Source organism: Microtus ochrogaster, unplaced genomic scaffold (assembly GCF_000317375.1).
Source record: "Microtus ochrogaster isolate Prairie Vole_2 unplaced genomic scaffold, MicOch1.0 UNK281, whole genome shotgun sequence".
Lineage (NCBI taxonomy): Eukaryota > Metazoa > Chordata > Mammalia > Rodentia > Cricetidae > Microtus > Microtus ochrogaster.
The window spans coordinates 7265-20971 of NW_004949379.1; the positions used below are offsets into that span (position 1 = coordinate 7265).

Below are 13707 nucleotides of genomic sequence, written 5' to 3' on the forward strand. Positions count from 1 at the left end.
CTTTCTAACTTTCTGCTATGTTGTTTTTTAATATTTTATATTGTGGCAATAAAAATGTAGTAATGTAAGATTGTTATAAATTTAAATAATCTAGCATATGTAGTTGCTTATTATAATAAATATTAATATGTGAGGGACATTTCAGTGGTGCTTGGCACATGTAGACCACTCAAGAAGCATTGCTCACTATTGGAAAATACTACGATAGTGAAAAAAAATTTTATCATTTTTATTTCTAGGTAAATCACTATGAACAATAAAGGTGAATATTTACTTAACTTCAAAGGCTATAACTTTGAAAGATCTTTAGTTGACATGAACACAGTTGAAAATATGGATGATCAGGAAATTAGAGATGATGATGTCTTCATAGTCACATATCCAAAATCTGGTGAGTGGAATAAGTAGACTATATGGCATTTGTCTTTGTTTTTCTTGTTTGTTTGTTTTTTTAGACTGTTTTTGTAGCTTTGGAGGTGTCCTGGAACTAGCTCTTGTAGACAAGTTTGGCCTTGAACTCACATGGATCTGCCTGCCTCTGTCTCCCAAGTTCTGGGATTAAAGATGTGCACCATTACTGCCGGTATCTTGGTTTGATAATAAGTACATAAATAGTCTTCTTTCCACACACTGTCATTTCAAAAATATTAGTTTCTTTTCTCACTGCTGCAACAGAATACATCATCATGTTGAAGAAGAAGTCCCAATGGCAGGTGTAGTTTCCTTGTCAACTAACATCTGTAGTCCAACTTGATGAACTTAATCTAGATAACCCCTCATACAAATCCAATGATATCCTAAATTCCATCAGACAACAGTATCTGTAATCACCTATAGTTTAGAATAATGTATGATCAAAACATATATAAAACTCAAGTCTCTAAGGGTTAAGAACACTTGCCATGAATATACTGTAATTTATTGTGGAAAATGCTGAGGGGTGGTAATCAAACAAGAAGCCAACAGCAACTTGTTGGTAAATGATGACAAGATGCCTTAGCCTGTTGAACAGGTCTGATATAATCAAAAACCTTTTCTGCAAATGATACATGTTTTATTATGTAGAGACTTTATCTCAGACAATGATTAAATTTCCAATGCATGCAATTTAGCTGACAAGGTTTCCAAGACAACTGTAATGTACTTAAAATTCTCAAAAATAGAAAAAAAATCTTGCAACAGTGAGGCTTCCTGGTTTGTGAAGCTCATCAGGACAAGCAAGCACAAACACTCCCATTTGACTCCTGTTTTCTGTTGGACATGAAGATGAACTGAAGTTCCTTTTGTAAAGGTTCTTCTACCTCAGCAGAAGGGAAACTTACAAGTGTTGGTGTAAGTTTTTGCAGTGGTTAAAACAAACTAAATAGTAAAGCTATAGGTGTTAAGATTTCACATCCCCACCATCCTCACTGCCCTTGTACAATAACACCAAGATTTTAAGCCCATATTTGACCATTTCAGTAAATAAAGATGCTTTGCAAAAATATTTTTGTTCGTATCAAATCCTACTTTACTTTCTGTCTTTGTGATGTTTAATGTGCTACAAAACTTGGAGGACCCCGTGAGGCAGTCCCTGGTTCACTGTAGATAATAACTAAGTAACTCAGACGCTGATGAGATGCTGGGTGCTTCTGGAGGTCCTCAGAAAGAATGAAATGGGCGATGCATGGTTATAATGTGCCACACAGGATATCGACACATTCATTGTCGGAAGCCCTGGAGTCTGGGATGTCTTGACATGATCAGTTCTTTCAAGATTTCAGGCACTGCTTCATATGGTGCAACATCACTCCTCACTGGGAATAGTGACTGGTTGATCCAATCTATACCACTACCAGAGAATTGTCTGGAATAGTCATTAATAATTAAGGGTTAATCAAATCTATACTGCCACCAATGAATTATTTGGAATAGCCACTAATAATTAAGGCTAAACCTAAGCACAACAGCATTTGATCACATGGTGTCCATTCTTAAAGGGAATAGAATTGAAATTTTGCAGGTATTTACCAAATACTTCCACTGTATGACTTGCTCTAATAGCCCAGAGAACAAATGTCAATAACACTGAAATCTTTGGTTTCCTCTTTCTACATGTGTGCTATGATCAATTAATGGGAATATGGCAAAGAAGTTTTTGAGAGTACAAAGCAAGATAAGAAATAGAAACTAGAAATATTTAATTCTATTAGTTTTTTCATAGTTCTAAAAGATACATAAATAATTTAAGAAATGAGTCAGAATTGCCCGTGAACAGCAATAAAGTGGCATTCTATAACCTTCTATGTATCTTATGAAAATTAAAAAATAAGGTAGAAGGCTCCAAACAGAAAAAAACTGTCAGCAAGACAGAAATGCCACTATCCCTGGTGTGATCTGACCACCCTGTATGTATCCACATGTAGTAATACTGCATTTTACCTGTCAATATCTGCAAATGTTATATGTCAATGGCAGTTAAATATTACCGAAAGGACTCCACATGAAATATAAAACTCAGAGCCACTACAAGAATCATCTGGATTGTCATTACAAATTACCGTATCTTTGTAAGTGAGAACGAAACAGAGAGTTGTTGAGTTCAGTCTTATACCGACTTGAGTGTTCGATACAGACAATGGGGAATGAAAAGCTGGCATGTGCAAGCCTGCCTGGGGTCTTAAAGGAAAAGAGAGTTCCAAATTATTCATAAAATATATATCATTACTGTTGGTATTTATTATTAAAACCTACTTCAGCATTGAAAATATGATTGTTAACTTTTTTGACAGGTACCATCTGGACACAGCAGATCCTCAGCCTGATTTATTTTGAGGGACACCGGAACAACACTGAAAACATCCAAACAGTAGACAGAGCACCATTCTTTGAGTACAATATTCATAATGTGGACTATGCCAAAATGCCATCACCTCGTATCTTTTGTTCCCACCTCCCGTATTATTTGGTACCAAAAGTTTTCAAGAACAAAAAAGTCAAAGTATGTCATAAAGCTTAGTGACTTACTGTACCCATGAAATGCCTTCTCTAAGTACTATTTAGTCTATTCCAATGTTTTGCCACTGTGATGCAGCTGCTATGAATGTTCTTGAGTGTGTCTCCTGGTACTCTTCCACCAGATTCCCTAGAACCCACACCCATGACTTGAACTGCAAAGCCACAGTGACCAGAGTACTCCACTTACAAAGGTGGTACAGTAATTCTGAAGAAAGTGGATTTGTCATTTTTTGCAGAAATGTGTAAAAGATGACTTATTAATGTTTCCCTAGTAACTTGACATATCAGAATTTTAGATGTTTATCAACATGGCAGCTAGGAAAAGGTGTCTCAAATGTATGTTAATTTGCATCCTCATCCTCATAATGGGAGTGCCAATGTTGGATGTTTAGTGGCCATCGTTATTTTTGATTGTGTGAAAAGAGTGTATCAATAGCCCAATGTTTTATTACATTCTTCTGTTCAGTTTGCTTTCTATCACTCCTAGATATGAATCTATTTTAGCTCATTCTGATTGCTTTTCTCATGAGTGTTTTTATCAGGAACATTCTTAATTTTAGTGTTATCAAACTGATTGATTTTTCTTGCTATTTTTCATATTTTTATTAAAAATTACTTTTCATCCTTATATACAGCCCCAAGTCCCCCTCTCTCCTCTTTCCATGTCCTCCACCTATCCCATCCTCATTCCCCATCCACTTCTCAGAGGGAGTAAGGCCTTCCTTCAGAAATCAACAAGGTCTGGAATACTAACTAGAGGCAGGAGCAAGCCTCTCCCCTGATATCAAGGCTGAGTCAGGTATCCCATTATAGGGAATGGACTCCAAAAAGCAATTTCAGGCAACCAGGATAGGTCCTGATGCGACTGCCAGGGCCCCCTCCAACAGACCAAGCCACATAACTGTCACCCACATGTAGAGGATCTAGTTCAGTCCCATGCAGGTTCCCCACCTGTTAGTCCATAATCCCTGAGCTCCCACTAGCCTGACACGAGCTAAGTGTCCTTCTCCATCTCTTTTGCATAATTTTAGTTTAAAATCTATTTTCTTAGATATGAGGATAGTTACACCCACTTGTTTCTTTGGTCCATTTGCTTGGAATATCCCTCCCTAATCCTTACTCTGAGGTAATCACTGTCTTTGAGGTTGAGGTGTGTTTCTTTTATAAAGCAGATTGATGAGTCCTGTTTTTGTATTCATTCTGATAGCCTGTCTTTTTTTATAAGTGACCATTTATATTAAGAGATATTAATGATTAGTGATTGTTAATTACTGTCCTATTTGGTTTTGGTGATAGTGGTCATGTTTGTGTGCTTCCCTTTGGGGAATGCTGGTATGAGGTTACCTGTTAGCTGTGTTTTTTGTGGGTCCAGCTAGCTTCCTCAGATTGGAATTTTTCTTCTATTACTTTCTGTAGGGCTGGACTTGTGGCTAAGTAGTGTTTAAATCTGGTTTTGTCATGGAATATCTTGTTTTGTCTATATATGATGATTGAGAGTTTTGCTGGGTATAGTAGTCTGGGCTGGCATCCATGATCTCTCTTACTGTCTGCATAACATCTGCTGAGGACCTCCTTGTTTTCAGAATTTCTGTTGAGAATTTTGGTGTAATTCTTTAGGGTCTATCTTTTTATGTTACTTGGCTTTTTTCCTTTGAAAGTCTTGGTATACCTTTTCTTATTCTGTATGTTTAGTGTTTTAATTAATATATTTCAAGAATATATTTTTGGGGGTCTAATATATTTGATGTTTTGTATGCTTTTGTACCTTCATAGGCATTTTATTCTCTAGGTTGGGAAAGTTTTGTATGTTGTATTATGAGCGGTCGGGCTGTGTCCCTGGCACCTAGCCGCCCGCACGGCTGGCTTTACCCAAAATAATTACACCGAAACTGTATTCTTTTAAACACCGCTTGGCCCATTTCTATCTAGCCTCTTCTAGGCTAGCTCTCACACCTGGACTAGCCCATTTCTAATAATCTGCTGTAGCCCATGAGCTGGCTTACCAGGAATGATCTTAACCTGCATCTGCCTGGAGTGGGAGAACCATGGCGACTCACTGACTCAGCTTCTTTCTCCCAGCCTTCCGTTCTGTTAACTCCACCCACCTATATTTTAACCAATAAAATGGGCCAAGGCAGTTTCTTTATTGCTTAACCAATGAAATCAACAGATTGATATATGACACTCCCACATCATTTGTATGATTTTGTTGAATATTTTCTATGCCTTTGAGCTGGTATTCTTCTCCTTCTATTCCTATTATTTTTAGGTTTGGTTGTTTTATCGTATCCCAGATTTCCTGAATGTTTCATGCTAAGAATTTGTTGCATTTAACATTTTCTTTGACTGATGAATCATTTTTTTCTATTGTATCTTCAATGCCTGAGATATTATCTTCCATATCTTTCATTCTATTGGTTATGCTTACATCAACAGTTCCTGTTCATTTACCCTAGTTTTCCACATCCAGAATTTCCTGTTTGTGTTTTTTTTTATTTGTATTGAGCTCTACATTTTTCTCTGCTCCCCTCCCTGCTTCTTCCCTCCCCTCTTTAGCCCTCCTCCAAGGTCTCCATGCTCCATGGGGACCTCAATTTGTATTTTCTTTATTGCTTCTATTTGAACTGTTTCCTTCACTTGTTTGATATTTTTATGGTATTCTTGACTGTCTTTAAAGGATTTATTGATTTCTTCCACTGTTTTTTTTTTTAATTTTCCTCCATTTTTTTAAAGGGAACTTTTCATTTACTCTTTAAGGGCCTTCATCATTTTCATAAAGTTATATGTAAGGTCATTTCTTCTGCTTCATCTTTTCGTTGGGATATTCAGACCTGGTTGTTGTAGAACCACTCATTTCTGGTGACGCCATGTTGCTCTTTATGTTGTCGTATGTATTCTTACACTGCTGTCTACCCATCTTTTCCTCTAATTGGTACAAGTGGGTTCTGTAGCTCTGGTGATTTGCTCTTTCTCCAGATGAAATTCTGGCCTCTTCCTCTGGGTTCAGTTTGGGCATGTGGCTCAAGGAGTTGCTGTCCCTTCATGTGTATGTCAGCCAGTGGGTCCTGCAGCAAGGGATGGTTGATGGGAGAGACAACTGCTGCCTGATTGCTGGGGGTTCTTTGGTTGGCAGAAGTGCAGGGTTTAGGACCTAGAGAGCAGGACTTTCCAGCCAAGTTATCAGATACTCACCTGTTTCTTCCTGGTGCAGGTGGAGTCCATGGGACCTGTCTGATTTTTCATTTAAATAAATTCACATTTGAGAATTCTTTTTTTTCTTTTTTTCTTTTTTTCTTTCTTTCTTTCTTTTTTTTTCTTTAAGCCTAGAAATACATTCTCTGGGCTTTGGTTTTTCTTTATCATTCTTTTCCTCACTCCCTTACTTTATTTCCCTTATGAGAGTATTTCATGTAGCCAAAGCTGGCATGAGCTCCTCCTCCTGCCCTAGATACCCAGGTGCTAATGTTGTGGACAGACATCCACAGATTATTGTTTCTATGTGTGAGTTTTTATCCTACTTATGCGCTTAACTCATATTTACATTATTTTTCTGAAAGATATGAAGGAAAAAGTCATCTTTATTTGATGATCATAGATTACTAGTTATATCAATGTGATTATTAATTTTTGTTTCGGATTTATCTCCTTTGCTATTACATAATACCCATCAATTGATCCTCATGGGTAATGAATTTTACTTTTAAATTTTTAATTAAAAATTTTATATAATATATTTTGATCACATAAGTCAAATTAATGTTCAGCATTTATGAACGTTACAAACAATATGATTTTTGAGAATTGGGCTACATTCTTTTTCAATTTAATTTTTTTTATTGTTTTTTAAAAAGAAAACAAGCTATCTTTTTTCATTATACATATCAATCCAAGTTCTTCTGTTTTCCTCCCCTAATCTCTTTCCCTCCACATAGCCCCTTACACTCTAACCCCACCCCCATCCACTCCTTAGACAAGGTAAGGCACATTGCTTTGGGGAAAGTCCAAGGCCCTCCCTACTATATCTAGGCTGAGCAATATATCTATCCAAACACAATAGTTTTCCCCAAAGCCAGTACAAGCAGTAAGGATAAATCATGATGCCACTGCCAGTGTTCCCTCTGTCTGCCCCAGCCATGCAACACTCACCCACATTCAGAGGGTCTAGTTTGGACCTATGTTTGGTCCTTCCATGTTCAACTGGAGTTGGTGAGCTCCCATTAGCTCAGGTAGACTGTTTCAGTGGGTGTCCCCATCATGGTCTTGACCTCTTTTTTGAACTATATTCTTAAACATGAAATGCCATAAGAAAGGTTGTTTACTATATTACTCTTTGTAATATCAAAATATAAATAAAAACCATTTGAATTTGTACAGCTCAAAGAATAGAGGAAATAATTATGCTTATTGTTACAATTGAATATTATAAAATTGTATTTAAAAACCTATAAGCATATCCAAGATTTGATTAAAGAAATAATTACATAATTCTTCCTACAGATTCTTTATATCTACAGAAATCCTAAAGATGTTTTGACCTCCTACTTTCATTTTTCAAATTTGATTGTTTTACTTGAAGCTTCAAATTCTGTGGAAACATTTATGCAAACATTCCTAGACGGAAGAGGTAAGTATTAATTCATTGACCCATACTCAAATGAATTACACAAAAGGTGCCAGTAAGCCAAATTCTCAGACATATAGAATATAGTATAAAGAAATGGAACAAGACATTTCTTTTTGAAAGGAACAAGAAAAAATGCTGAAACAAGAAAAACAATAGCAGACAAACAAAAACCAAAACACAAAGAACTTATCTCTAGTGACAATTGCATGCCAGCTCTATTCACTACCAACTTTGTTTTCTATCTTTATGCACCATTTGAGGATTGTCAGGATTACAAAGCCATGTCATGTAGGAAGTATTTTGGGTTACAGATATTCTATCAATTCTTTACAACTAGTGGCAAAGGTAGAATAATCCATTCTGGCAGAGGAAATGCTGAGGGTTCTTGTATGTTTTGCTTGAGCCTGTGTATGGCTTTATACTGCAGCTGTAGAATTGTTCATCCTACTACATAGATGTATTAATTAAGGCAAGAGGCTTATCAGTGTAGATAGAAGTTTCTGTCCCTCATGGAACTGCAGTCAGTCAATCCCAAAGAAACATAGAGGCTCATGTTAATCATATATAAATTGTTTGGCCTATTGGATCAGGCTTATTATTAACTAGCTCTTACAACTTAAGTTAACCCATAATTCCTATAAATGTTTAACTACATGACTTGGTACCTTTTCTGGGTACAGCATTTTCATCTTGCTTCCTCTGTATGATGACTGTCTCTGCTTATCCTCTGCCCAGAATTCTCTTTGTTTGGTCACCCAACCTATACATCCTGCTTGGATACTGGCCAATCAGTTTTTATTAAACCAATACAAGTGACAAATCTTTATAGGGTACAAGAGCATTATTTCACAACACATCACATGTGGAATCAGAATTTCACTTGCTTGTAAGATGATATTCAGATTGTGCACCACTGCAGACAGTGAACAAGAGGAAAAACAGACATGTGACCTCTATGGAGAAGTAGGAAGAAGGAACACTATGTTTTAAAGTCACCTGCAGCCTCAGGCCCTTTATTTCTCTATTACTTCTTTCCTATTCCATTATATAGACAGGTTTATATGAATGTGAGGTAATTGTTCCCCCAAACCACTAAACATTTTAATTAGGGATATAGATGTCCACCACATGCCCTCCATTTTTTTCTAAAAAATCCAAACCAGAAAAGGAGGCACAGTGTTTGTTGTTCATTGCATGGACACACAGCTTGGCATTCTCACTTGTTACTTTTCTTCCAAGTGGTAGGAAGCAATTGGTTTGACCACATAAGAGGCTGGTATGAACACAGACATGACTTCAATATTATGTTCCTGAGCTATGAAGATATGAAGAAGGTAAGATGAAGTAGTTGTATTTTTAAATGATTTCTTTTACACAATTATTCTCTTGGGTGAAAATACATTCTTTCAGTTACCTTCATACTTTAATTCTTCTTTGGGCTTTTTGTTGAAGATTATTTCTAATGTCCAGCCTCTGCCTCATTCACTGTGCATTCCCTCTACTCTATTCTCTATGTAAAATCTTTTGTGATCTTTTCTTATGCAACCACCTGTGCCAAAAGCAACCCCAAAACTTCACACCAACAAAGACTTTCATAATTAAAAAACTTTATTATCACATATTAATTACATCCATTAGTGATATTTTGATGTGGGAGTGTCATATTTCGATCTGTTGATTTCATTGGTTAAGTTATAAAGAAACTGCTTGGCCCTGATAGGTTAAAACATAGGTGGGAGGAGTAAAGAGAACAGAATGCTGGGAGGAAGAGGAAGTGAGCTCAAAGACTCCATGCTCCCCTCTCGTGGGCAGATGCGAGAACTCTGCTCTCTGAGAAACAAGCAATGAATCTCCAACCCAGGATGGACGTAGGCTAGAATCTTTCCCGATAAGACTGATGCTAAACAGATTATTAGAAATGGGCTAGTCCAGGTGCAAGAGTTAGCTGAGAAGAGGATAGATATAATGGGCCAAGCAGTGTTTAAATAAATACAATTTGTGTGTCATTATTTCAGGGCATAAGCTAGCCAGGCGGCCGGGGTGCTGGGGATGCAGCCTTGCCACTCCAATTACAACAACATTTGATGTTATGTTCTTGCCAATTAATAGGGTGTGCATTGATCTTACCTTGCCACGCTTCTGGCATTGTCATTTCTCTCTTCCCACTCAGACCCTCCCCAGTTGCTAAACACAATTCTACCTTAAGGTTGACTTTTCAGTTTCAACATATAAGAGAACACAAAAAATTTGTCTCATTGTCTGGCTTATTAAATTAAGATAATGTCCTGAACTTCATAAATTTTACTGCAGATGACAGAATTTCATTTCATTTTTTACTTCTGAATGATAATTTATTTTATATATGGTATATGACATATATCATAAAGTCTTTAGTCTTTCAGCTGTTGATGGACACTAGAGCGAGTACATGTATTGTGTTGAAATGTATAGAAACAACACTAGATAACAGTAAGGTTTTGAATGGTGACTTCATTTCCTTTGACTATATACTCAGGGAGGCTACAACTCACTACTAAAGGCTAGCAAACAGCAGTGAGGCATGTAACAACTATAAAATGTGAACAAATAGAGCCATAGACTAAAATTTGACTGATTTCTCCCTCCTTTAAAAAATAATCTTGGAGCATCTCTAAGGTGAATCTATAGAATATTTTTTGATTGTTCACAATTAACATTACCCTAACATGCTTTGTAAATCAAAAATAAAGAGTTAAAGTTCATCACATTCTGGTACTTATTGACATGTTGGTTGATGGAAAATAAGTGAATGCTTCTGTGTGACAGGCTCCAAGACAAGAGTAAACAAGGACTTACCTTTTTATAGAGTTCATGCTCTAACAAGGAAGGCAAATAGTCAAAAAGCAAATACCCAAATTAAAAAAACCATAAGTGTATCTTGACTGGTTACATGGCAAAGTGACTATAGGGACTTTCAATGTGTGCCTGAAAACCCAAATTAAATCATCAAACTTCATAAAGGTGGAAGGCCAGAAATAACTCCACAAATTTGTCTTCTGAGCTCCACCCATGCACCATGGCACTAGTTCCTGTCTTGCAGCAAACACATTGCATGCTCACACAGATGAACACACACACACACACACACACACACACACACATGCATACCTATATACTATTATTTTTTAAACTTTTAGAGATTTTAGACTAGAAAGTGTAGTTATTAAAGATGCCAAATAAAATGTTAGTATTCATATAAAGGCTTCTGGTATAATTAAAGGTAATGGCTTCTCTGGAAGTAAAAGGCACATGGGATTCACAAGTTAATATATATGAATTAACAAAAAGAAAATGACTAAAAGCAAAATACAAGAGAGAATTTTATGTGAAGCAATAGAGTACTTAGAACCAAGTAAGGAAAGGATTTGAACATCAAAGGTGTGGGGCAGGAGACAAGAAACTAGTATGTGAGACCAAAGTCAGGACTACACAAGATCTGTGGGTCATGCTAATGAATATTTCTGTAATCCCAAAGTAGTGAGGAGACTTTAAGAGTTATAAAAACTACAGCATTGGAACAAAATTAGTATCTTTGGAATATCATTCCCCATCATGAGTTTAAAACTAAAAATGGTAAATGTTAGTAAACCAGTTAAAGATGAGGATTTACCCACTGAATATTCTCATATATCATACCCATAATTATAAATTAAATTAATAGTTTTAAACAGAGAGAAAACTACCAATATTTTCTAGTAATTATATTTCCACCAATGTTAAGATAATTTTGGTGCCTTCCTTGTCCATTGCTGTGAAATAACTTTGTAATTTTTGTCTAAAATTCACGCTCGCTTCTCCACTGATTATCACACTAAGACAATAAAGCAGTTCATTTCAGATAAGTTTGGTGAGAAGTAGCTTCCCTACGAACTTCATGACTATAGAGAAACATTGTTGTTTTCCTTTCCCAAAAACAGAGCAATGGATAGAATGCAGACAGTGTTAAAAAATTCCTATTTATAGGAATAAAGTATGGGTATAGCAAAAAGTCATAAAGAATTGCATCTGTATTATGTGCCTCACTGTAGTAGTCACTTTAGACTGAATATGGGGGAAATAAGAGAGGGGTTCCTACATTTATATGAAGAGAAGTTTGCTCTTTCATAAAATGTGACTCAGAATTATGAACAGAGAAAAATTGGGGATTTAGGAAATGTCTCTTTTGCTGAAAAACTGTCCTGCACAAAGAACGTGAAAGTCACAGGAGTCTAATGATCTGTAGCACATACAAAACTCCCTATATTTTTGTTAATTTGTTTCTTTTATGGAGATTGCATCTTAGTATGTAGTCCTAGCTTATCTAGAACGCTTTATTTAGACCAGTGTAGCCTTGAACATACAGAGATCCATCTGTCTCTGCCTCCTGAATCCTGGAATTAAAGGTAGTAACCTCACCTAAGACAGGCAAAATTCTTCATACAGGGGACAACATATTTTTCTTTTTATTCTGTACTATTCTGAGAGTTAAGTTTGATACTACCCCTGGCTCCAAGTTCGGCTATGCTGAGTTCATCTGAGTTGAAGTTTCTACTAAAATTATTCACTGAGATAACATTTCATTAATTAAAGACTGTTTTTAATTTGTTCTCATTGGTAGTATTGGGTTAAGGCAATCTAAATTTTTGTCTTTTACCTCCTTGAATACAATATTATGTTAAAATTATTTCCAATAACTCTATTATTGCAACATCTAAAATTCTATTATCTTGCTTCTATTTCTTTCAGCTGCATTGCTCTGTTTTTCATATTCTTTCTGCTCTTGGTTTTGTGGTCAGTCATTGTGCATCAAAGTCATTTGTGTAAATCACTTAGCATTAGGATCCTATTATTTCATTCACCACAACGCACTAAGTTCCTTCCACAAATGCCCACATACAAAGATGGAGACTAACATACTCTAGTTATTTTAGCAGGGTCCTAAACCTTCTGGCATGCAGAAGCAAACCCTTCTCTATTTTTTGTATTCAATATATAGACTCCTTGGAAGCTCAGCTTTCATTAAATATGGAAGGGATTTCAAGCTTCTCATAATCAATATTTATTTTCACCTCTACAAAGGTAATTCATGTGTCATTCTTATTTATTATTTTTATTCTTGAATTGGGGGTAGTGCTTCTTCATCATGAAAGATGTAGCAACTTTTCTTGGTAAAACTAAACAGTTATAAACATCTACTATACTCCTACTCAGGTTATTAACCCCAATTGCACTCTTACTTATGATTTTAAAATCCATTATGTGAAATGTGCCATTTCCCCATCATGACTTGTTATGTAACCATTTGTCATTTCCACTATCTAAATTCTTTTTGGCAAGCTGAACCCTATTATCCTTAAACCATAACTTCTTATTTTTTTCTCCTCTTGTTCTGGAAAATCACCACATGAAGTTCTTCCTGTATTAATTTCTTCAAGCTTAGTACTTGGCATGACTGAAGACATGCAGTTGTATCTTTATTGACTTATTTTATTACTGTGGTGTCTTCAATGTCATCAATGCTTATTGCATCATATTTCAAAATTCCCTCTCTCTGTCTGCATATCCTATTGTATTTATGTTCCATAATCAATATAAATTTGACTTGTTTCCACATTTTAGCTGTTGCTCTTACTGATGCTGTGAATATGGATGTACAAATCTGTTGCAGGAGCTCCTTCCGCTCCTCCAGCCTATAGCCACTGAGATACCAGCCCTTTGGTGCGTGGTCTCTCTCCCTTTAAAAAGGCGGCCACTTACCTCTCCTCTCTCTCCACTTCCTGCTCCACCGGCGACTAGACTCCCTTCCTGGTTGTGCAGAAAGCTGTTGACTGGGATGATGATCTGTAAGTTTTTTTCCCCTTTAAATAAATACCATCCTATTAATCATAATTCCAAACTGGTGTGGCATTGTTGGTGACTTATGCCGACAGTTGGCAACCAATGTTTGGTGTTAGGACCTCTCCTTCCCCGGCTCAGCTGCTGGCTGCGAGTTTGGCTTGGCGCGAGCCTCCATTCCTCAGCCGCGGCCTGTGCCTTGTGGCGGCGGCCTTGTGGCCTGTGTCTTGTGC

At 36.5% G+C, this 13707-nt stretch overlaps 1 protein-coding gene across 1 annotated transcript; it reads left to right on the forward strand.

The window, feature by feature from the left end:
- Positions 1-249: 249 nt before the first annotated feature.
- On the forward strand, positions 250-8964 carry LOC101981452 (amine sulfotransferase-like). The gene is made up of 4 exons (XM_005372204.1): positions 250-391; positions 2772-2980; positions 7495-7621; positions 8861-8964. Exons 1-4 carry the CDS (start codon positions 250-252, stop codon positions 8962-8964), a joined length of 582 nt encoding a protein of 193 aa, XP_005372261.1.
- The last annotated feature ends 4743 nt before the right edge of the window (positions 8965-13707 follow it).

What these genes read in the sequence shown, in the direction of transcription:
- LOC101981452 (XM_005372204.1), top strand. Translation starts at nt 250, where the DNA reads ATGAACAATAAAGGTGAATATTTACTTAACTTCAAAGGCTATAACTTT. An exon ending in AGTCACATATCCAAAATCTG is followed by an intron (nt 392 to 2,771) that starts GTGAGTGGAATA and finishes CTTTTTTGACAG; the next exon opens with GTACCATCTGGACACAGCAG. An exon ending in TCAAGAACAAAAAAGTCAAA is followed by an intron (nt 2,981 to 7,494) that starts GTATGTCATAAA and finishes TTCTTCCTACAG; the next exon opens with ATTCTTTATATCTACAGAAA.